At 29.4% G+C, this 24,808-nt stretch overlaps 4 protein-coding genes across 8 annotated transcripts in view; 3 read left to right on the top strand and 1 right to left on the bottom strand.

Annotated features, from left to right (window-relative positions):
- LOC145192593 (uncharacterized) overlaps positions 1 to 4,146 on the top strand; it is a 21,298-nt gene extending 17,152 nt beyond the window's left edge. For all 5 annotated transcript variants that reach the window (XM_090089653.1, XM_090089665.1, XM_090089657.1 and 2 more), the window contains 3 exons: positions 2,799 to 2,867; positions 3,194 to 3,444; positions 3,644 to 4,146. In XM_090089653.1, the coding sequence (XP_089945779.1) occupies positions 2,799 to 2,867; positions 3,194 to 3,444; positions 3,644 to 3,769 (446 nt within the window). In that variant the 3' untranslated portion in view covers positions 3,770 to 4,146. The remainder of the gene's footprint in view (positions 1 to 2,798; positions 2,868 to 3,193; positions 3,445 to 3,643) is intronic.
- A 1,377-nt stretch (positions 4,147 to 5,523) lies between these two features.
- On the bottom strand, positions 5,524 to 9,471 carry LOC145192672 (uncharacterized). Its single transcript, XM_080069989.2, has 6 exons — positions 9,059 to 9,471; positions 7,594 to 8,305; positions 7,398 to 7,472; positions 6,917 to 6,976; positions 6,510 to 6,714; positions 5,524 to 5,998 (listed from the first exon to the last, which is right to left on the bottom strand). Exons 1-6 carry the CDS (start codon positions 9,279 to 9,281, stop codon positions 5,768 to 5,770), a joined length of 1,506 nt encoding a protein of 501 aa, XP_079926115.2. The 5' UTR covers positions 9,282 to 9,471; the 3' UTR covers positions 5,524 to 5,767.
- A 6,950-nt stretch (positions 9,472 to 16,421) lies between these two features.
- On the top strand, positions 16,422 to 21,357 carry LOC145192202 (fizzy-related protein homolog). The gene is made up of 22 exons (XM_090093134.1): positions 16,422 to 16,929; positions 17,366 to 17,439; positions 17,632 to 17,692; positions 17,876 to 17,910; positions 18,086 to 18,114; positions 18,254 to 18,318; positions 18,443 to 18,502; positions 18,614 to 18,699; positions 18,784 to 18,811; positions 18,910 to 18,966; positions 19,078 to 19,176; positions 19,259 to 19,324; positions 19,436 to 19,538; positions 19,671 to 19,743; positions 19,844 to 19,889; positions 20,018 to 20,080; positions 20,187 to 20,279; positions 20,378 to 20,479; positions 20,596 to 20,634; positions 20,712 to 20,816; positions 21,069 to 21,161; positions 21,245 to 21,357. Exons 1-22 carry the CDS (start codon positions 16,858 to 16,860, stop codon positions 21,284 to 21,286), a joined length of 1,491 nt encoding a protein of 496 aa, XP_089949260.1. The 5' UTR covers positions 16,422 to 16,857; the 3' UTR covers positions 21,287 to 21,357.
- Positions 21,358 to 22,498: 1,141 nt separating this feature from the next.
- On the top strand, positions 22,499 to 24,092 carry LOC145192528 (uncharacterized). Its single transcript, XM_090093142.1, has 3 exons — positions 22,499 to 22,615; positions 22,689 to 22,740; positions 23,732 to 24,092. Exons 1-3 carry the CDS (start codon positions 22,613 to 22,615, stop codon positions 24,019 to 24,021), a joined length of 345 nt encoding a protein of 114 aa, XP_089949268.1. The 5' UTR covers positions 22,499 to 22,612; the 3' UTR covers positions 24,022 to 24,092.
- The last annotated feature ends 716 nt before the right edge of the window (positions 24,093 to 24,808 follow it).

The raw sequence follows: 24,808 nt of genomic DNA, 5'->3' as shown, positions 1-24,808 counted from the left end.
CTGGCAGTTATATGACTAGAAATAGTAATATTTGGCTATCCACTGGAGCATTTAATTGGAGCCTGTTTTCCTTAAGGTTTTGTTGCGTACTTTTGTATTTCATCGTCTAACACTGGATACTGCAAGAAATAGTTTACAGTGAGTTTATAGTAAGCTTTAGGAGGTCTTGTTTGCATGCTTGATGTAAAAATCACATAATAAACAGAAATATGTAAGCAGAATATTTGAATTTAATGAAAAATGAAGCTGAGAAAATCTTGAGAATCAAACGAATTTCTGCAGAAAGCTTGATAACCCAGTAACGAGCAAAATTTTGGTTTACAGTTCTTGCAATATCTGAAATAACTTATTTTACTTTTTTAAACATCTCCGTTACAGCATGTTCACCATCCAAGTACATATGATGATACACGTACCAGAGATTTTGGTTCCTTTCGAAAATGGCCTTTTTTTTTTCGAAGCATTCGATTATTAGGGCGACCCCGAAATCATTACCTATCGAGCCAAAGTCTTTTTTGGTGTAATAAATCACTAAATGAAAACTTTGAAGCGGGTGGGAGACATAAGTTTTAAAGGTTGTTTTTTTCTGGTATACCTTATCTTATATGTATTTAAATTCCAAACTATATCGGTCTTTAAAAGTAAATAAAATTTTCTAACGCTTGTTAATAAAAAGTCTGTTTTAAACGCATAAAAGACTATATGCGTTTAAAATTCCAAAAGGTTTTTGTTGTGATCAATTTGTTTGGTACATTTGATTAATAAATTGAATGGCTTTAATTGCGTACCACTGTTGTGCAAAACAGTAGAATCTATCTAATTCGAATTTTATGGGGAGAAATAAAAGTTCGAATTATAGAAAGTTGTCTCTTCTTTAGCGCATTTCGCGGTGACTTTACATTTAATCGAGTTATGGAGGTTTTCGAATTAAAAAGATCGTACTGCATTTTCGTACGAGTAAAAGTACGGAAAATATTCATATCGCAAATTTTTAAATGGAATTTTATAACTTTCGATTTCTAAACAAATTCATAAAATTTTAAAAGACTCAGAAGTTGGTACTGTATTCGTTACCGTTCGTTATTATTAACGGAACACCAAAATGTCGATGCTTAACTAAGGCGTTGAGAGCCAGAGTTATAACTGTTTTTTCTTTTATTGTATATGAATACCCAAATAGTAATTATATAGTTAGCTACTTGCTAACACCGTTAACTATGTAATTATTTACAATCCAACATTTGCCTACATATTTAAATAATCTGTTTGAAAAACCAATAATATATTCGCTGAAGATACAAATCTGTTCAAATATTAACATTACGAAATGTTTTTTTGTAGTAAATAACGATTCCTGCAAAAAAACCAGAGACTAAAAGAAAAATCAAGAATTTAAAATTGCTCAAAGTCTCTTATATTAGCATATGTTTTATATATTGTATTATATGATATATATGTCATAATTTGTGTATATACATATGTATATAATACATACATACATACATACATACATACATACATACATACATACATACATACATACATACATACATACATACATACATACATACATACATACATACATACATACATGTATACATATATATGTATATATGACACTTGAGACGGTTCTCTAATTTGCATTTCTTTACACACAACTACAAAAAGCAAAAATGCCTACAAAATCTTACGAGAAAAGTATGAACTGTAGCCAGAAAATTTCCTTTGAGTTTTATCTCATTTTCCAAAACTTGCGATTGACTTACACCAAGGTATTCAAAAGCATGTTGCTCTTCTAGGCCAGATTCTCTCCAGCATTCGTGTCTCTTTTTGCTTCATTCATATGCGCTTCATTCGTGTTTCTTCTTACTTCATTTTTTGTGTCTCTTCTCACTGCATTTGTTATTGCTGGTTCACATACGCTAAGGTGAACTTGCACAAACAGCATAGCTATCAGTTGATTTACCTTCTGTTTACAGTCTTAATACTAATTTTACAAGAACTATTATGTACCCGTGAAATTCTTTTTGCCAAGTACCGTTAGGGTTTTTTTCAAATTTATATTCTAAAACATGCGTTAAGTAGCTGTCACCTTTCTGACCCTTTTGTAAGTAGCTGTCACCTTTCTTACCCCTTTAGTATGTAGCTGTCACCTTTCCAACCCTTTTGTATGGATGTCGTGAGTCAATTCAAAAAATTATTGTGGAGAACTTTTTTTACTTCCCCTTCTAAGATTTTTATTTTTTCATTCCCCTGCAAATAAATTGAAAAAGCACAAAGTATAGACAAAATGTGTACACGATAAAAATATGTTTAATTTTTTTACCCTTTTTTTAACTCCTACAATAAATATATAAAAAAACTTAGGTAAAAAATTGTTAAAATTGTTAAATTGCAAATAATGTATGTATGTATGCATGTATGCATGTATGTATGCATGTATGTATGTATGTATGTACATGTTTTTTGAATTGATCAAGTGTATTTTAGTGTTTTAATTCAAATCAGATTTTTTAATTGAAATATTAGTGGAAATTTAAATGAATTTCGATGCAAATGAAAAAAAGTAGTGCAAAGAAAAGCGGTACACAGAAGTTTGTCGATAAGAGTAATTTGTTCAATCAGATTGCACCTTTTATTGTTTTTAAATCTGATATCACCGAATGTCTTTTGTTATTGTTTACAATTTTCGAGTTTTTCGTTTTTGTATTTTATAAATACAAAAACTTAAATTTAAAGATTCTTTGCACTTTCATAATTTAGTTGGATATTTTAATTCTAGTAAATCTACTTTTTAGCCAATCGAACATACTACACTAAAGGCCAGCTGAAAGACATGATATATTGGAGTGTTCGTGTGTGGAAAGGTTGTTCACTTTTTTTTAACTTTTAATTGTTATTATGGTTTATAATGATTGATGACGCGCCTTTTTTTGATAACATGTCTTTTCTTGGTATTGTAAAAAAAACTGTCTTCTACTTCTCTATAAGTCTCTTTTTTTATAAATGAATTTAGGAGTTCATATTTCTATAGTTAATGATGTTAATTTTTTTTAGCTTTTTTGAAAATAATTACAAAAACTAAAAACTTTAAGTTAATCAAAACTAAGAAACGATTGGTCCACGTAGTTTTTTTAAATAATTTACTTTTCATACCCTTTGCATTATAAAACGAAAATGCTTGAATTCACAGGAGTAGAGGATTGGGTTCAAGATTCAAATCGTCAATTTGAGGATCACAATCGGAACGCGGTTGCTTTATTAACGGACCAATTAGACATTGCTTACGGAACAGAAAAAGTAGCAACTGCAGCTGATTTCATTGACTATTTATCGCAAGTTGCAAGAAATGCTTTAAAGAAAATAGAAATTGAAAATTCATTAACCGTAACTAAGCGGAACTTGCGTTTGAAACAGGAAGATCGTATTCAAAGCATTGCAATTGTAAGTTCACCATTTTTACCTGGTTTCCCCCTGTTATTTTCGTTGTACTTGTTGCTATGCGCTTTGTTTTGATGTCATCGTTTATATGTTGGTTTTGTACTGTTATTCATAAACTTAAGAAAAAATTGTTATAGCATAATTTAATTGAGATTTTTTCTTTGTAGAAAAATACTGATTAAGTGTATTTTGTCTATTCCAGACTCTAGCTGCTTTTCTTCGAAATAAAGATATCTCATTGGATGAAGCAGCTACAAGATTACCATCACTTAAGTCTGAAATACGTGAGCTGCTATCAAAAGTACCGCAATGTGATTCTCCTCCATAGCATGATTGCGGTTGCGGTTTTTTAAAATATAGAAATAACATTTTTTAAGAATTTTCTTCCGCGATGCAAAATCACAATACATTTTTTTTTAATGCGTCGGATCGTCACGTTTCTTATCGATGATTCCAAACAGTTAGAAAAATCTTAATTGCTCCTGAATGATTTTGAATTATACACTCTACTTTAACGCTTTCAATACACTTTATACTTATTCTATCAAACTCTCAAACAGAAAAATTGTTAAATTTGAAACGAATCTTTGATCATTGTAATGATTATTGTAAGCATGATTATGAGCATGATGATTGTGAATATAATCATGATCAGTTGATGATGACTATAAGAATAGAAAAATAAAAGATAAATTGATTCACTTTTGACTCGTGGAATTTTTTTTTTTTTTTTTTTTCTCTCCTTTAGCTATTAACGGAAAAACAACATTAAATGAAGCACTATCCAGGAACATCACTTCATTTTTCGGGACTCGATAAATTTCAGGGTTTCTTATTTCAAGACTTCAGAGAACCACTCTATATGAATGAACATAAAATGATGAATAGAAAAAAAAAAAAGTTATTATAAAGATAATGACTTTAGAACAAAGTAAACGTGATAAAAAGTATAATAGTCCAAGTGCTTTATTAAGAGAACTGTAAGGACTTCAGTTTTTTTTGGATTATCAAAATGATTATCGGTTCTGATCAGGTGGCTACATAAAAGATCTTTTTAGTTAACAAAGATTCTCTTTGCAACTTAATCTTTTAAATTACTAATCGATCAATTCTTCTCGGGTCAATGATTTGAAACAATTTTATAGCGATGAACGCTTTAGTGATTGACCAGTTTAGGTACTTTTCTATCAAAAATAAAACCAAACCAATTAACAACTTTTAAATTCTTTTTAAAACGCCTTATGACCTCATGGTTTTAAAATATATCTTTATCAAGTAGTAAAATATAAGTAGTTATATATATATATAGTTATAAAGAAAAATTAAAATATAGTTTTAAAAATAATTTAAGCTGAAAAAAACACGGTCAATTGTTAAGAAGGTTCTGGATGGTGTCTATCTCAATCATCCGTAACTAGTCAATAGCTAGAGGTCAAAAAATTTAGAACGAAAGACGATGTAGCCTCAATTTGTTAGTTGAAATCTCACTAATGTATGGGAAAAAATGTGACCATGGATATTGATGTTGATTCCGAAAAGCGGAAAAGTCGTGTGGAGGTAAGGATATCAGCTGAAGTTCTAATTGTCCATATAATTAGCACTTTTCTAACAAAAATCACGTATAACCTTATAAAGTACCACTGTTTCTCTTAATTTACATCTATAGGATTCCAGTCTGGAGAGGATCTCCAGGTTGGAATGTTGAAATTTGACTAGTCAATATTCCCTCCTAATTTACTGATAATCTCACTATTTTTTCTTTGAACCGTTTCATTCCAAATGGTTAATATTGGTATTAATAATATAAATAAAAAAAGCCATGTATCCTTCAGCGATCTAAATTCTTTATTGTAGAGACTGAATCGTTAAGCAGCACATAGCCTTAACATTAGTTGAAATAATTTCCAAAGAAAACTCCCTAAAAAGTAAAACGTGTCTCTTTAGCAGAGGAAAAGAAGATAAGAGAAAAAATCCCTTTACGCTATCTGCATACGAAATGCTATGAAGACATTGTAAAAGACATGTAAGAAAAGGAATCAACGGATCCTATGAAAAGTACCTGCGTAAATGAAAATGGCATTATTTACAATCAGAAACATATGAATAACTGTGTTTGTTCAATCGTGTGCAATAGCTGCTCGCAAATATATATATATATATAGAGACTTGCAACTATAACAACATTTTACAGCGTTTAGAGGAGATCGCATTTATAGCTATTCCAATACAGGCGACTTTGCTAACTGTAATTAGATATAGTGGTTTAGGATGATCGAATTGAGTTCATAGTAATCCAGAAAAATCAAATCCAGCTACCAGTTCAATTTTATCCCAAGGAAGGAAATTCGTCCTTGCTTTCCAATTGAATGCTTGAATTTGAAGCATAGCCACCGTCGTCTTTTCTTCCGCCTCGTCCACTACCTCGTCCTCCTCTTCCACCTCGTCCTCCTCTTCGACTTCTGTCTTCAAGATGCCGATTTTCACCAGCAGCAAATTGAAATTCCAAGTTCATATGTTCCTTAACTCTTCCTGAAGTCTTCAACCTTTCTTCGTAATACTGTTAAAAGAAATTTTTTTTAAAAACAAAAGAAACTTTTTTTCAAAAGGTACCTAATTTAAAAAAAAGCCAATTCATTCCTCAAGATATGAAAATCTTTTCAATGTTTAACACAGTATCTTTTAAAATATAAGTTTCAAGATGTGATGCCAACTGTTATGCCAATTTCAAAATTTTAAGATCAAGTATCTTTTAGAAACAAGGTTCTTGTATATATAAAAACTTTTAGCCAGCTACGTAGTTCATAGTTACATTTGTTACAAAGAAATATGATAAGAATACTTACAATAGTCTATGAAGAGAAACTTAACTAAAATAATTTTTGTGATGGGTTTGAGTTTTTTTTATTTATAACTTTGTTTGAATAACTTAAGCATTTATTTTAAAGAGTTTAAAATATGTTTTGAGATGAAACTTTTTATAGAATTTCCCTTCAAAAACTTATAACTAAGAGGAGCTTGAGTATTTAGATTTACAGCTAAGAATTTGTAATTTATAAACTGTGGTTTACCTTTTTGGGGAAAAACAGAGATCCATCAGCTTCATTTTCTTCTTCAGATGGTTTCTTTAAGGGTTTACCTTTTTGAATTTTGGCTCCTTCATTGGCTTTTCGCAAGTTATATTGTGGTTTTGAACGACTTTCCTCCTGCTTCTTTTTGTAGTCCTCATATGACATTTCTGGAGTGTTCTCTTTGTTTTCTTCACTGGATTCAACTCTTAAGAAAAATTTCTGATTGTATAATTTAGGTAATTAAAAGCAGGACTTTTATTTTGTTAGAGAAGAGTAAATAGAAAACTTATAACATACCAGGTAAAATTAAATATTAAAATAAGTTAATAAAATAAAGCTGAATATCTGATATTTATTAAATAGTTTTTCTTTCCTTTATAAACCTTTTTTGATTTGGCATCACCTACCCTTGTTCTTGTGCCTCTCCATCTGATTGAGGAGCACTTACAGCTACTTGCTGGTCTTCACTAAGAGTATCAAACACAAGTCTATTTAAACGCATTACAAATTAAATATATTTTTCTAGTTTCAAAAATTATAATCATACTTATATGGTTTTGAATATAATACTATAATACAATTTTGAATATAGAACTTGTTTAAAATGTTAAAAGTTTTTTGCTAGAAATTTAATGTGATTATCAAGTATTTAATTTAGTATGAAGATTTTTATTTAAATGTTAGTTGATTATAGCACTTAAATTTTCTAACAAACATATTTGAATAATTTTTTTTTTAGTTTCTTTCATTTAATGCCATTTAATAAAAATTAAAAAAAAAATACTTTAATTCAAATGGCCAAACATATCTAGCAGATATCTACTTTGTTTGACAACAACAGTCATTTTCAAAAAAAAAAAAATTAAATTTAAAATCAATGTGGTTCACCTTGGATTTTCTTCTCCAAGAGTACCCCAATTGTAAGCACCTGATCCATCACGCTTTTCAGTTGGTTTGACCGAGCTGTTTAACATGCAAATACTTAGAATAAGAGACCAATCAATTAAGACAAAAGTAAAAGTTAGGTCTAAAAACAGTAGGAAAACTTAAATATTTTAGCAAATAAATGAAAAAAGCACAACACCTTTTGGTACTACCACTTTTTCTATCAAATTCACGACCACGAGCTGCACCCCTTCCACCACGACCTCTGCCTCTTCCACGGAAACCACCTCTACCACCTTGACCTTCATTACTCAATTCAGAACTGCCAAAACCAGATGTTGGAGCACCAAACCCACTATCTGAGGGTGCTTCACCAAACCCACCAGATGGAGCACCAAACCCACTGGATGGAGCACCAAACCCACTACTAACACTGGGAGCTCCAAATCCAGAGCTTGAATCAGTGTTATTTTGATTTTGAGGGCATTCGCGAGCAAAATGACCAACCTCATTACACTTTCTACATGCTCCTCCTCCAGGTGGCCCTGATTTAGGGCATTGTCTGGCAAAGTGCCCTTCTTCACCACACTTGTGGCAAGTTCCACTTCTTGGAGCACTTTCAGCATTGGGGCACTCTCTTGCAAAATGACCCTCCCCACCACATTTGTGGCAAGCACCTTTATTCCCACCACTAGATGTTGGAGCTTGAGTACAATCTTTAGCAAAGTGCCCTTCTTCGTTGCATCTTCTACACGCTCCTCTTGAAGCTTCACTTCTTGGAGCTGAACTGTCACCAAAACCTTTTCGCCCACTTTCATTAGAGGAATCTGTGGTCTTAGCACCACCACGCCCACCACGACCACGTCCACCACCACGCCCACCACGTCTGTCAGAAGATTCGTTCTTAGGCTCTGAAAAATGATTTATCAAAGATAAGTAATTAAGTACAAGAAATCAAGCAGGATTGCTAACTTTCTAAGTAAATATATTTTAAAATAACAACTAAAGTTAAATTATTAAAACACAATTTTGGTGTTTTTTTCCTGTGATCCAAGATAACTATTACGATTAGAACATTGGTTATAAAAGTGTAGTATATGCCAGCTTTATACTCTAATATCATGCAAGTGATTGAAATTTTTATTTTTTCTACATACTTTTATCACTAGACATGCTTTGTTTAAAATTTTATCACAATGTTTTAATCAAAAACTTTTGTTATTTGGAAAATAAATGAGCTGTTTTAAAAAGTTTACATTAGGCAACAAAGTTTTTTCAGTTATTTATAGAAAAATAATTTATGCAATATTCATATACATATAAATAGTTATTATTCTCAAATGTTTAACCCTTAAAATTTGTATTAAAATTTGTATTAAAATTTTGAGAGTTATGTGTTCTTATGCAAACTTTGATTTTTAGAGTGAACATGTGCTTGTATACAATTATGTAAGGTAAAACATTTCTACATGATACTAAAGATATACAACAACATAACAGTAGGACAATAGGTGCTTCATTGAAGTATTCGTTAATAAATAAGAAAAGAGTGGGTACTTAAAAGTGTTACCTGCTACAATGGTTTTGGGGGCCACACGTTTAATCAAAGGTAGTTTTGAATGTTTTGGCAAATTTAAACTATCATAAGTCAACACGAAACTTACTCTCGTTAGTCTCAACCGGAGTCACAGTTTCCACTTTCGTTTCTTTAGTTTTCTTAACAGCATCTTTTTTGCCCTTGACTTTGACTTCTTTCTCTTTCTTCGATGGTTTTTCTTGGGCCACTCGAATCAATTCAAAAGGATCATCTATGATATCATTATCAATACCAATAAATCTATTATTTACTCCAATTGAGTATTCTGACTCCATATCTCCAGCTGGCATAGTACCTGGATTCGATAAAACTGGATTACGATCTCTCCTAGATCTTTAGGAAACGACGCCAATATGCGTCTAAGAACTTGTTTAAAATGGAAGTTATCCTTGACAAGCAGACCGCCTTACGGAAAAAATAACAACTTCAGGTCCATTCTTCTTACCATGCTTACAAAGTGCGGTTGATTCCAGTTTATACAGCTTTTTGTTTTAAACAAGCGTTTTTGTTTTTTTTAATTTTCTTATAAAAGAAGCCAGCTTGAGAGAAAAATGTAAAAAATAATACCGTCCCAATATATTGAGAGTTGAAGTTGCTCTTCAATTTATCTAAAAACCAACGAAGAAAAAAATTACTGATAATTTTATTTTAACTAATGAAAAATTTTATTTACTAGTGTAAAAACTTATAATGATAAGCTGAGTCGCAAGTTTTAAAGTTTTGTATAATACTTTTGGAGCGATGGTTAAGAGTATCAATACAACTATATAAAATTCTTGTGTGACTCAGTTTTGTGTTTTGTGTGGAAGCAAAATTGAACTTTGTAGATAAATCCTAAAGTCAAAAACGCATTGTCGGAATTTATCGACGGTGACAAGGTAATTCCACTGCCTCTGAAGGGGAATAAGTCAACTCTATTGTTATCACGAAATTGAGACAATAAAGATATTTAGCGTTCTCGTTGATAAGGTGCTACATAGAACAATGATTTGGGGGAACTCTGCACTTTGTTGCCGTGAAAAATATTTACATGTAACTTGGAGATTATAAGGATCAGAGTCTCGGTACAGAAAGTATCGTCTGATCACTGGATCGGTCATTTTTTACAATACCCGTCTTACGATATCGATACAGAATTGACATCGGTCTCAGTAGGACGGTTTTTTTCGATACTAACTTCGAACTATCGTTGATGGTAGTACAGTACATGCGAAGCTTTCGAAACGCTGATGCTTAGTAGATAACTTTCTGAATTAATCATTGCATAATTAGATATACTGTTAGGTTAAAATTGTTTTGTTCAAAAATAATGAGGTTGGAAGAAGGTTGTTTATTGTTTTCTAAAACTAACGATTACTAAAAACTTTAACGTTTCTTTTAAATATAAGTTAAATATGATTTTAAATATGAGCTTACATTTAAAATAGTTTGTAATTCAAAAGAAATCAAAAAATAAATTTAAGAAGTAAAGTGTATTTTAAAAAATAGTCATTAACTATTAAAATTAAGAAATAGTTCTCTCCCAATTTTTAAAATGGGAGAAGAAAATAACTAAAACCTGATGATATTACATTTTTAGCAGATTTACTAATGTATGACGCATTTAACATTATGCTATGTTCTTAATACCTATATTGTTTATCATGTCTATAATGCTTAAATTTTTTTTTTTTTTATGCTGTAAAATTATAAACGTCTGTTGAGAAGTTAGAAACGCGTAATTATACAAATTACACTATAAATGCAAATTACTATTTGATGTGTGAGTATAGGGTGTATAATATTCGTAATTAATATATCTTTATAGCTGTATGAAATTTTCTTCCGTAAAAAGATATATTTATTGTAGACAGTCCATTCCTGTGATCTATTAAACCTTACTTTTCATCATTTTGGAATAGAATGAGTGGTTGTCCTGGTATATTTTAAGTTATGGTGTATACTATGATTTGAAGTAGCTTTTTTGTTGTTGAAAGCATTGTTTGATCGTATGGGGAGGGATTTTTTATTCTGTCAGATTATAAGACTTTTTAAGGCTTCAGTTTTTACTGCTCCTCTTATGGAAGAGATTTTAGCTGTAAAGGTTTATAAATGTATCGTTTATTTTAAGTATGTTTTAGAGTATATTTTGTATGTTACGTCATTTATTTCGGTTGAAAAGGTTTTGTGTCTGACATAAATTTATAAAATATTTTTTTAAACTAATGCTAAAAGATGGAAAGGAAATAGCTTAAAAAACTTTTTAAAACTGCAAGTGCGTGGTCGATTTTATAAAACTTCGTAAGACCATGAATTTCTTGAAAACGTAAAAATGGTCATACTACAAAAATATCAAAATCAATGCGAACCATGAGAAAGTACACGTAAATACTTACGAATATGTTTTATAAGATTGACTCGTGGTCAATATAGACTGAGCTGAAGAGAATTTTATATTGATTGGCGATGGTAGGACCAGGTACATGGGTTGGTGCTGGCAGGATAAACTTCGTTCATTGGTGTTTACATTTTTATATTTGAAATACAAACAGATTGGAAGCGTTAGTTCAAAACTCTTAAAATAGTCGGCCACGAAACATATGTTGACTGGTAATGCTCGCTCAACAGCAATAATACTAAAAACTCGTTTCGATTATTTAAAGTTAATTAATTGTTTTTAGGGTATTATTGCTCAACACCATGGTTTTTTTAAAGTGTCTCCAGTCAAAAGAAATGGATTAGTTCAGGCGCACAAAAATAGCGGTCGATTCATTTGTGATATTTAAACGAGATTACATTTTGATACTGGGTGTCTTGATTTGCTTGGATCCTCAAAATGTTCTAACTTTTATACGTCGGCTAAGTGCTTTTGTTAGTGTAAGCAAAAAAATTGATTTAAAACAACCAGCATGCAACTCTTGGAAAGAATTTAGCATCGAATTGGGGACAAACCTAAATAGTAAAATAATATGTAAAGATTGTCCATTCTATTGTTATCTTATGTTTCAGATGAGTAATTTGTATTCGGATGCATAAGTCTTGTTTACTTGTTGCACATGCTTGTTGCCAACAGCAATAGCGTACTTGCAAAAAAGAAAAGCTCACATGCGTATTAACTAAACATCGGCGTTAAGGTGACCGTTGGGAAACGTTACATAACGAAACTTTTTTTCAAAAATTGACCAAACTTTTTTCGTTAGTGACCTTAATGAAATGAAATTTAACATCTTATCTTAACGGTGTGGGCTGTTGTTAACAGTTATCCAGCACTATGAACCGTTTTCCAGCGTTATTAACCGTTTTCCAACGTCATTAACTATTAAACACCGTTTTTAACTATTGCTATAAATGAAAATGCAGTAAAAATGTTTTTTACCTTGCTCTCTAAAAGGTTTATGACTGACTATGCCCGAATTTATTGTCATTGTGATACATATCTTTTGATTAACATACAGATTACTCTAATTAAGTATGACTTAACTTTGTACTTTGACAATAAAACTAAATTTCTACGAAAGCTAAACTAAATACATTAATCTACGAGATACACTAAGCAATACAAAAATTTGTACGAAATATCTTTATAAATATTTTTAAGTCAAAATACTTGAAAATCAAAGTTATAGATAGACACACAATGGTTTATATTTTTTCAAAAAAAGAAAGTATATCATAAAAGTATCTTCTCTGATTGGCAAATGATCAAATTCAACACGAGGTAAAATAATCAGAAGTGTAGTTGAAACTTATCTTGTCTTTTTTTCTTCATCTAACCTTAATAATCAAAAAATCTTACAACCTTGCAGTAGTGTTTAGGAAATTTAGCATAAATTATATTATTGTATTATAATATAAATTGTTACTACTTTCATTTTCAATTTCTGTTGTTAACAAATATGATCATTTTCCTTTTTTAACAGTTAAAATTATTTTATTTTTCATAAAATTTGATGCATTACTGTTTTGGCTGATCTGAGAAATCAGTTAACTAACTGATTTAAAAAAAGTTTATCTACACTCTATCACAACTGGAGACAAAATGGCTGCTACTTGACTCGATCGAAAAAACAATACCTATAAAACATAAACTTCATATGAACCGACGTAAAATCGTCAAATGGATTTAGTTGCTGCTCCTAAATTTAAAGCAAAATATCGAGCACCATAAACATGATAAAAATGAATGAAGATGTTTTATAGGATCCTATTCTGAGGCAATTTTTTCATTCTTCTGGCTTATGCAGGTATGCTGCTGGTTCAGCTCTTTTTCTGTTTCAATTTATGGTGAAAGAATTATCTTGATTCTTGAAAGAATTATCTTGAATTATCGAGCCTGAATACGAGCATGTGGACATTTTTGGAATCAAGGTTTTGTTTTTTGTCTGTTGCGATTCCACTAATAACAGCCAATAACGGTCAATAACGGTCATTATTGATTAAGAGTTAGCTGTAAGTTTTGATAACGGTTTTTAAATCGTTATTTAATCAATATTAGTAACGTAACGAGCATAAAAATAACGTTTTACATCGGTTTTTCGATATCAAACGATGGCGAACGAACGTAACGTTGATGCTTAGTGTTAATATTTTAAGATTAAGCATACATAAAATTGCATGAGCTTTACACAAATCATAGCTAATTTAAATTCTGAAATATTTTCATTAAATTTTTATTATTTGATGTGCATTTAAATCGTCTTTTTTATAGCATATTACATGCATTATACAATTATATTCATTTTTGCATAAGTTACTTTTTTAAATTTTTGACTACTAGGTGGAGCCGAAAGATGTCATCCTTGGTATCCAAATCTTTTATTTTTTAGCCATACCAAAAAACAAGTTTTGGTACCTTGACAATTTACATTTACATAGAACGATGAAAAGAGCTTTTTTATCGAATTTTACAAAAGGAAAAAAACTTCGGCGAAGAATGACAACTTGTGTTAAAAACGAAGAAAATACAAATGTCTACATACATTTGTATTTTCTTAGCTTTTAACACAATTTGATTGGCTTAAAGCTTCGGTACCATTCCTACATTTTTATAAATTGAAATAAATTCTTTTAACACATTAAGCATCAATTAACACAAAATTAAATCTTGATTGGAATTTATTTGAATCCATATAATTTACCGAAAACTTACCAACTTTTAAAAATTTGTGTGATTTGTGAAATTGCTTTTAAAAGTTTGCTGATTAACGCTTTTTGATCTGGGAAGTTCATAAAAAGTGTTTAACATTTAGCAAGTCAATACTGAAGAGGGTGAATTTTGGCAAGCTATCAAATTTTTTGTGTTTATTAAAAAAATTTGAGTTGAAAACAAAAATTTCCAACGCTTGACCGATCATGGCTTCTTCTTAAGTACAAAGATTCAAATTCATTTTGACGTCGCTCTTCTGAAATACATTTGCAACATTTTAAACAACATATTTGCTTTCACAGAGATTTCAATTTTTCTTTATAGTGCACAACCACTGATCTCTATAATAACTGGATAGCGCATCTCTAATATCAAAATTGACGCCAAAATCGCCATATTGGTAAGCCCCAGAACGCTGAAATCTGATATGTGTATTTAAAGCTATAAGCCGAAGTTTTGCTCGGAGTTGCGCTATCCAGTTATTATAGAGATCAGTGTGCACAACGTAACACAAAATACAATTTCAATTTGAAAATGCTAAACCAAATTTAAACATTCAAATGGCAGTTTTAACTTTCATGCAATATTTCACCTTGGGTTTTGACTGTCTTTCAAATTTTTATTGTTCGACGAGAATGAAAATATTAAGAGTATGTTGATTTGTAATGTAAATTTATGAAAAAAACCCAATGGGTCGTTTACGTTTAGTTTACGCCCTTATTTAGTTCTCCGTTTGGGAGAACTTACATCTGAAATGGTATTTCATAAGCGAGTTATGTAATTGGAAATGTTAATGATATTAGCAATGTAAAATGGGTTATTATAATAATAGTTATTAAATAAATAGCTATTATAGCAATCGGCTGTGATTTGAGCTTTGTTTTACGAAGATCTTCAAACAGAAAGATTTAGGATAGTAATTAAGTAAAAAAAAACCGGTTAAACTTCAGTCCTTTCACTAGATACTCCACCAGGACTTTTTTTTTTTAAAATGGTCTCTTTAACGTCGGTAGAGTTGTTTTCAAAACATGTATTTAATTGTTTAACGGAGAGAAAAAAAGGTATTGCAAAAAGAGTCGTTACACGTGGTTTAATGATCTAATGCGTACCTGGGATTTAAATGTTAAATGCCAAAAAAAAAAAAAAAAAGATAATAACGTGCGATTTAAAAGTAATTTCAAATCTCGTAAAAAATGAATTTGCGCCAGGTAAAACAAGAAAATTCATTTTGAGCATTTTTTTTTGCAGTTTGATCTTTTTTTTTTTTTTTTTTTTTTACCGAAAATAAATGTATTAAATGGGCAAGTTAAGGCATAAATCATACAAATAAAACCATTATTTATGCAAATAAAATATCCTAGGTAATCATTGTTAACTGTTGTAAACTTAATGAACATCCTGAGAAAAAGTATCATTGATATTAATTAATATATTAAATATCCCGTGATAATATATCGAAATGAAGACGTACAGATACGCGTATAGTAATTTTACGCCACGCAATTTGATAGAAACTCAGAAAAGATCAAATAGTTTATTAAACATGCTCAATTTCAAATAAACGCCAATATTTACGTTTGAATGATTTAGCGCACAAACGATAAATTGCAAGGTTTATATAGTTGCAAGTTTCTTAATTTTATGTCAGGAATACATATTTTTCCTTTTAATGATTATAAGTTAGGTAATTAAGGACATTAAATAGATTAATTATCTCTATATTAACTAAACGAAAAAAAAAATGTTTTCGAAAAAAACTCAAAAAACTTGCAACTATTTGAATTTTTTAAATAATGCGATTGTGCGCTTTAGGCATCGATATATAGTTCCATTTACTACTACGCGTCAATAAATAAGCAGGGTCTTTTTAAAAATAAAATCAATAGACATTTTAAACTCATTTCAGTTGCTCAGTTTTTGCATAAGTCTCATTTATTTACCTATTTTCTATTATAATTTAAACCTTTTCTTGAAGTTGATAAAAGGACATTGCACTCCTTTGATAAAAAAAAGTACAATTCTAAAAAAGTTTTAAATCAATTAACAGTTGAAGTATTGTAAAAAAAAAATTTATTAGAGGTTAGTTAAACATTTTCAACTTTTCAAAGGTTTGTTGGTGTTGTACAACAGGTATAAAGTAAACAAAACTACATATATTTTGAAAAATTTCTACATGAGGCGTTTAAAAATAAAAATACATACAGAAGCCCATTTGTATGTGTTGATATTTGTGTTTTTTTATTTTTCAATCTGCTGGCAATTGTACTAAAATCATTCAGAAACAGCCATTTTAAAAAAAACCGTTAAACATTTATTTTTCTATACAGTTTGATCGATAATTCAAATTTTTAAATTTTGTTTTGATCTCCGCTGCCTTTTAACTTGACTAACAAAAACAATAATTTCTGAGTTACTATTTGTAATATTTTATGTTTGTATTGTATATAGCTATATAATTTGTTTTCTTTTTTTTTCAATTTCGAATAGTTTATTTTAAGTAGTTTAAAATTTAGTTTTTGTTTGGTATCTAGCAATGTATAACTATTATACCTTCCTACCGGTAATGATGCTATTAAGGATATATTCAATTATTTCTTAACTATCTTGATAAGTAGCTAGACTCTGTAATAGTACTCATTTAATGGTTCTTTTCTTTCGAAAATTTTAGATACTTATAATCTATCTTTAACATACAAACGCTCTTGCATTTCTTGTTTTGAAACTTAATAGTCTATATCACAATGGATCCTGCCTATGAGCAACGTTTATTTAGACAAGTGAATGGAATTAAAACTCCAACTAAAAGCCCAATTGTAAGTTAGTTTTGAGATTTTATGTAAAATCTCTATATGTATATAATGTGCATGTACGTTTAAAAATGTAATGCATATTTTCATGCTTACATGTTAAAAACAAATTTTACATATTTTTTTATGTTGTTAATGATTTTTTTTATTGCTTCACTACAAATAACATGATGTATTTTGAATTTTACGAGAGCCATTATTTTTAAGTATATTTTATTTTCTAACCAGGTCAAAAAGTGTCATACCACATAATTAATGATAACTGATAGTGTTTGTAAAACTTGATATTTGAAACAATTTTCAAAAATATTGCTTGTATCTTGCTTCTGCTTTGTATCACATTCATATAATCTCCATTAAAATGTTAAAATTGATTCACCTGCTGTAGATTTGCAGAAGGAAATTCTGTTTTTAAGAAATTTTTAAAGTACTTTTTTCTTAGTCATCACCATTTGGAAAGGGTAGTCCTGGACAAATGACACCTATGAAGCGTTTACAAGATGCTGGGCTAGATAGGTAAACTGTGTGCTTCTGTTTCTATTTGTATAAAATGTAATTTTTAGTTTGTGTTTTTTTTATTCTATATTTATAATATAGGTATAAAATACAATATTAACAGACAAAAAGACCAAAAAATATTTCTAAAACTTATATATTATATTTGTATTGTAAATATTTGATTATATTTATGATAGTTCCTAATTTTAGATTTATCCCAAGTCGAGCTGTGGTAAACTTAAGTAAAGGATTTCTGTCAACCCCTCCTAATGTAATGCTTTTACATAAGTTACCTGTATATGTTATATTTGATGTTTATGTTATATTGCTGTGAATTCAGAAATGAATTATGGAGGTATTTGGAGAAAGAAATAAATTAAGAAGTCTAAAAGAGTTTACTTTTGAATATTTTATGATTGAATTTTACCTTTAATTTTATTTTTTATTTGTTTAGGAAAATCTGGATCCTGCAACAACTTCTGGATCAAAGTAAGTGTTTAAAGTGGTTATTCAAATGTATTTAAGCATATTGAATACTTGAAGAACTAATAAAAGAAAAAATTTGTTGTTTGACAAAATTGATTACATAGACAAATTTTTAACTCTGAATGGTTTATGTGTATACTTATAAATCACTGTAATTATGGTATTTACTTATCTTTAGAGATCATACCCCTTGTTCAGACAACAAAGGTATGAAAAAATGATTTAATGCTAATTAATGTGATGATTACATAGATATGATAAACATTTAATTTTGTGTGGTACAATAAAAGTTAGGATTAATAACTATTATTTTCATTAATATCTTTTTACTTTTTTTTTTTTTTAGAGTTTCTTTTGTATAATTCACTCCTTCGAAATGAACTTTTAAGAGATGAGATAGAAACTCTAACAGTATTACATTTCTCTTTTTAATTTTTTTTTTTTTTTTTTGTTGAAATGTTATATATAAAAAAAAACTTTACTTTAAAATTTTTTTTCTGTTCACTGTCTAATTTCATTCCTTTTGTGTACAAAGGATCAAACAGATGAGCGGCATCCTTTATCAACTCCCAAACATGTACGCTCATTGTTTAAAGTATGTATTCTTGTGTTATAAATTTTTAATCTATGATTAAATAATGCATTTAGAAAACCTATTGGATATAACAATCAAGGTTTCACTTGGATAAAAAAATTTTTTTTTCAGAGTCGTGCTCCTAATAAACGCAAATATTCATTGGAATCAATTGACATTTCCTCTCCATACACATTATCTCCGATCGGTACAAATAGGTAACATTTTATAAACAAATTTCAATGCTTTGTTGATTAGAATAAGAGCTGGAAAGATTTTAGTATATAATTTTTTTCATTTAGCCACAGACTGCTGAGATCTCCTAAAAAGGTATCAATGTTTTTTGGCTTTAAAGTGTACTTTAAGATAAAGTTAACTAATCTTTATTCTGTAAGTTCATAAATAACAAAGGAAAATTTCTTTTTCAGGCAGTTCGCAAAATACCAAAAGTTCCTTACAAAGTTCTTGATGCACCAGACTTACAAGTAATAAATACAATCAAAGAATTTTTTTTTTTTTATTATTATTGTTAAAATTTTTACATATTTTTAAAGATAAAGAAATGCTTCTCACTTTTTAGTTTTGTTCTTTTTTAGGATGACTTCTATTTGAATTTAGTGGATTGGTCTTGTCAAAATATTCTAAGTGTTGGTCTTGGATCTTGTGTGTACCTTTGGAGTGCTTACACCAGTCAGGTATATATTTTTTTGAGTTTTTTGTGAAGAAACCTTTGTATAAACATACATTTTTGTTACTCTGTAAAATGTTTGTGTTTAGGTGACAAAGTTGTGCGACTTATCATCAGAAGGTGACCCAGTTACATCAGTTGCATGGACTGATAGGGTGTAGTATTTTATTTTATTTACTTTTTTTTTTTTACTTACTAATGATTTTTATTTATAAAAATATTTTTTTTTTTGCTGTTGTTTTTTATTTTGGCTGGACTTTTTTTAGGGCCATCATTTGGCTGTTGGTACACATAAAGGCTACATTCAAATCTGGGATATTGCTGTGTCTAAGCGAATTCAAGTTTTGCAAGGGCACACCACACGAGTTGGTGAGTTTTTCTAAACCAAAGAAACCTGCTTTAACAACTTTAAAAATGCAGTTTAATTGTTGTCTTGTAAACATTTATTGCTGATATTTGTAAATACTATTGCTATTTTTTTAATACATCATAATAATTTAGGATCATTAGCATGGAATGGTGATCTGCTATGTTCCGGGAGTCGAGACCGCAATATTATTCAACGAGATGTCAGGTAGTGCAATTTTTTGTGCTTTTTTCTCTTTTTTTTTTACTGAAATTCATTAAGCGACTTAGATGCATTGTTTTAGAGAAAATTAAAGGACTTTTTTTAGATGTCCTACAACATCTGAAAGGCGGTTAGTGGGTCATCGTCAAGAGGTAAAATAATTTATTAAATTATTTATTGTTGAATCTCATTTTCTGATTCTTGTATCATCTGTGCATCTGGTATTTGTTTTTTTGTCTTCATTTTGTATTTATTTATCAAATTTAGTTTTTTTTTTAAGGTTTGTGGTTTAAAGTGGTCACCCGATAAACAGCTACTGGCATCTGGTGGGAATGATAACAAAGTATATTTAGAAGGATTGATTTTTGTTTAAAAATGTTTTTTTGATTTCATTTTGAATTCATATTCTCAGTTATCATAAACTCTTAAATGTAACAGTGTTCTTTTAGTTACTTGTCTGGAATCAGTCTTCTACAACTCCTTTCCAACAATATAATGATCACACAGCTGCTGTTAAGGCTATTGCCTGGTCACCTCATCAGGTACTTAATTTGTGTGTTTAATTACAGAATTCATCTGTTTTAATGCCATTTAAAATAAGGTATCATTTGGAAAAACAATTTTTACTTTTCTTCTTCAGCATGGTTTATTGGCCAGTGGAGGTGGCACACAAGATAAAACAATTAGATTTTGGAACACACTGAATACCCAGCAGTTGCAATGTGTTGATACTGGGTCCCAGGTCTCTTTCTAATAATAATTTTATGTTTAAAGAATAGTTTTAAAGCTTTTAGTATTTGGATATATACTTTAGTGATTTGAACAGAAACTATTACTGTTGCTTGTTCTAAATTTCAGGTTTGCAATTTGGCATGGTCTAAACATTCTAACGAGTTGGTTAGTATTTTTGCAACTTAAGCTATTTGTTAGCAGTATATTGAAAAAAATTTTTATAAATAGCTTATATAATATAGGTGAGCACTCATGGTTATTCACAAAATCAAGTTCTGGTGTGGAGATATCCAAGTCTCACTCAAGTTGCCAAACTCACTGGACACACATTCCGAGTCTTGTATTTGGTGATTATTGCTAATTACTTCTTGCTTCTTTTCTAAAAAAATTTTTACCAGTTAATATTCAAAATGCATAATATATATATATATATATATATATATATATATATATATATATATATATATATATATATATATATATATATATATATATATATATATATATATATATATATATATATATATATATATATATATATATATATATATATATATATATATATATATATATATATATATATATATATATATATATAGTCTATGTCTCCGGACGGAGAGTCAGTTGTTACGGGAGCTGGTGACGAAACGTTGCGTTTTTGGAACACCTTTAGCAAGAGTCATCCCCAAAAGGTATTTTTTAAATTTGCGTAGAATATTTTTTTTCAATCAGTTGGAGTGACGTTAAATGTTACAAAGAATATTTGTTTTTTTAGGAGTCTAGATCGGAGCTGAATTTATTTTCGCATATTCGTTAAAATTTTGCTTTTATAAGTATGTATATATGAAAAATGTACCTCAAATGCTAGATATTAAATTGTTATATATATATATAATACTAATTTATATGCGCGAAGCGTTTTAAATGGTCCTTTTCTCTAAAGAGTTACGATGGCTTTACAATGGAAAGAAAATCAATTTTAAAAGCAGTATGCATTTTATGCGCGCGTAAAAATCATATTTAAATAAATGAATTTTTTTTGTTGTCGTTTTTTTTTTTTTTTTTTGTTTTTTGTTTTTTTGTAATTAAATTATATTTTTGTGTACATATTAGTACTTCAGTTTATTTTCTTATTTTCATTATTTATATCTCAGTTCCTTTTTTAATACCAATTTCATTTGAATACGATTTAAAAAGTCCTCCCTTTCGTCCGAAAAAATAGCTTTTAACATGGTTTTTGCATTTGCTTCAAACGTTTTTTCCTGTGAGCGTTTTATTCTGTGAATTTATTATTTTTCAGTTGCTTGGTAATTTTTAGTTCTTTTAGAAATGTGATGTCGTAACTTTATGTAACTTATCGTGGTGTTATTATCTTTCTCGTGTTTGTATGCTTCTGATTTGTGCATTATCACTTTGCTTGTCACGTGTCGTGCATGATTACCATTCATAATAATTTTACTTTATTACTAAAATTTTAATTTTGTATTTTTGTTTGTGTTATTTTCAGCAAGGCTCAGTGTATGTTTAAAGCAGGAAAGACATAAAGATATTTGTATCTAACTAAATTTATTTTTCATTCGTCGATGATTTCCTAACGGCTTTCACTCGTGCTTAGTTATAAAATCTATATTTGATTTGTAAAGTCCAAGTTACATTAAACTATTTTTATGTATTTTAAAAGAATGAGGAGAGCTACATTTTTAATTCTACACACCTTTTATGTCTTAAATTATTAAAAATTTAATGAGACGTTCAGAGGAGTATGAGCTTTTGAAGAGAAAGGAAAAATATTTCTGGCAGAAAAATAGCACACAGACAAAAATATATTTATTATTAATATCCTGGGAACGATGGAATTGCTAATATTCATCGTTTACTTTGAAGGCAACAAGAGAATTCGTTTGCGACAATAAAAATTCAAATAATTCTTAGCTTTCCGCCATTTTACACCTGTTGCGGTAATTTTCATTTAAGTCATTAACAGGTTGGTGCAAAGTTTTATAGTAGCTTAAAACAGTATTGTAAAAAAAATATATCCTTGAGAAGATTTTTAAAATATTTAAGATCAAAAATATCACTCGATCTCTTGCTGTTGGTTATTAAAAAGATTTCACTCCAGAGATCAAGTTTGTTAAGAATAAAAATGGTATGCATTTATATTTTGCAATTACCAAGAAAAATTTGTAATGTCTTGAACAACTTCTATTTCTGAATTTTAGAGTCAACTCAAAGTCTGGCTTTTTTCCATTATGGTATATTATGCCATCGGAGGTAAAATCGAAATTTTCTTAAGGCAGTTTAATTTTACTTAAATTTATAGTCAGCAATTTACAAAGAATATAACATATCTATAAATTATGTTGGGTAACTTAAGTTATAATGGACCCCGAAGCCACATCGGTCTGATCAAGTGGCACTCCTGCTGTAACTGACAGTTAAAAGTGATAGAACCATCAAAACAGAGTCTGTTAGATGCCTCAGTACAGTTACGCTTTTTTTTTTTCGTTTACACTATTAAAGGCTCACTCACTTAAGTAACCATATTCTCTGAATTATGATATGGCGCTTCGGTCTCAATATAACAAATGAAAGTTATTTGGCTTTTAACTTTTTTGTTTTAACTATTTAGCTATGCGTGTGTGAGAGTGTGTGTGTGTCTATATATATATATATATATATATATATATATATATATATATATATATATATATATATATATATATATATATATATATATATATATATATATATATATATATATATATATAGACACACACATGCACACACACACACACACACACACACACACACACACACACACACACACACACACAATTTTATACTAAATTGAAAACTTGATCAACAATTAAAATCTTTATAGAATACTTATGCTTACTAGGTAAAACAAGAGAAAATTTATATAACGTTTTAGCTAGGCACTTTATAAATTTGCAATATGCTGTGTAAAATGTATTATATAAAACATATAAAATAACGCTATATGAATTATATAAATAGCACTATATGTGCCAAGCAATATCACACTGTCAATCTCATACCAAATTAAAATGGAATGTCAAGAGCATTTTTAATGACCTGAAAATAACAGCAGAGACACAACAAAAGTATTTGAGCCATGTCATCTCCCCTAAAAGTTTTATTACCTGAAGAGCAGTATTACCCCAAGGAGCATATTATAATAAGTTACCCTAAAAATATAGTTTATATACTTATTTAACGATGTATATTTCTAATATTTCAGATGTATTTTCTCATCCGTTTGTCATAAAAAGAGGCCCGGCGGTGTTAGTTGAAAAGTTTTCACTCTGCGATGGAAGTAACTATGTAGATATTTACGAGAAATGCAATCCAGATCATTATATTGCAAAATGCAAGTATCTAGACTGGAGAAACCGAATAAAAGTTGCTAATTGTCTTTATGCGAAGTATTTAAAAGCATTTGAATGTCCAGCTGAGGTGGAGCTTAAATCAGATATAAAGTGCTGTGACTTTGGTTGTGACGATATTTTCTTCAAAAGAAAATCAAAATAAATGCTTTAATTTGTTTGAAATTTTTTCACGTTATTTTATCACAAAAAGGCAGAAAAAATACACTGCAAATCCAGTTTTTTTTTTTCACAAAGATCTCAAACACAGCAGTGAACAATATAAATTATTATCAGTGTTTAACTAATCTAAATGAAGAATTATCTTTCAGTTCATATACAGTAGTGATTATAGAAATAGCACACTCCATGATATTTTTCTTTTAAGTGCATTTTAAAGCGTGTTTCTAACTTTTTACTTTTAGTAGTAGTTCCTATAATGACAAGTTGGAACTTGCATTATTGTTTAGACGTAAATGCGGCAATGTGGCAATAAAAATTTTTATTGTCAAATTTTGTGGTGTGGAGATGCTCAATGAAATACGACAATGTGGCAATAAGAACTTTTTATTGTCAAACTTTGTTGCGTGAAGACACTCAATGAAATAGCACATGCTAGAGGAAAATCCCATTATTATAAAAAAATGGAGTTTTTCAATAAGAATATTCGCATGGTAGTCATTCCTAGCGTTAGTTTTTTTTCTCTTTCCGGGTTCACTGTAAAGTTATTCAAACAAAAAATGAAGTTATTCTTTTTGTTTGTAAGAGGATTACAGCCTTTATAAATTTCACTTATAAAAACCATGTGACTTAAGGTAGTAAACTAAATATTCAATAACTTTACGAGCCCAAAACACAAATTTTAAACATAATAGTTAAACATGATAAAGAATTCAGGACAGATGTGGCTAGAATTCCTCAAAATTCTGGGGCGCACTGATTGTCCCGGTTAC

This window comes from Hydra viridissima, unplaced genomic scaffold, assembly GCF_058129835.1.
Source record: "Hydra viridissima isolate aposymbiotic clone 2 unplaced genomic scaffold, HvirCarnegie_v1 scaffold_1, whole genome shotgun sequence".
Classification (NCBI taxonomy): Eukaryota; Metazoa; Cnidaria; class Hydrozoa; order Anthoathecata; family Hydridae; genus Hydra; species Hydra viridissima.
Note: the sequence above shows the minus strand (reverse complement) of the source record. Positions and strands in the feature narration are given on the sequence as shown.

What these genes read in the sequence shown, in the direction of transcription:
- LOC145192672 (XM_080069989.2), bottom strand. Translation starts at nt 9,281, where the DNA reads ATGCCAGCTGGAGATATGGAGTCAGAATACTCAATTGGAGTAAATAAT. An exon ending in TCCGGTTGAGACTAACGAGA is followed by an intron (nt 8,306 to 9,058) that starts GTAAGTTTCGTG and finishes ATCATTTTTCAG; the next exon opens with AGCCTAAGAACGAATCTTCT. An exon ending in AAAAGTGGTAGTACCAAAAG is followed by an intron (nt 7,473 to 7,593) that starts GTGTTGTGCTTT and finishes CATGTTAAACAG; the next exon opens with CTCGGTCAAACCAACTGAAA.
- LOC145192528 (XM_090093142.1), top strand. An exon ending in GGTATATTATGCCATCGGAG is followed by an intron (nt 22,741 to 23,731) that starts GTAAAATCGAAA and finishes CTAATATTTCAG; the next exon opens with ATGTATTTTCTCATCCGTTT.
- LOC145192202 (XM_090093134.1), top strand. Translation starts at nt 16,858, where the DNA reads ATGGATCCTGCCTATGAGCAACGTTTATTTAGACAAGTGAATGGAATT. An exon ending in GCAACAACTTCTGGATCAAA is followed by an intron (nt 17,911 to 18,085) that starts GTAAGTGTTTAA and finishes ACTTATCTTTAG; the next exon opens with AGATCATACCCCTTGTTCAG. An exon ending in TCTCCGATCGGTACAAATAG is followed by an intron (nt 18,700 to 18,783) that starts GTAACATTTTAT and finishes TTTTTCATTTAG; the next exon opens with CCACAGACTGCTGAGATCTC.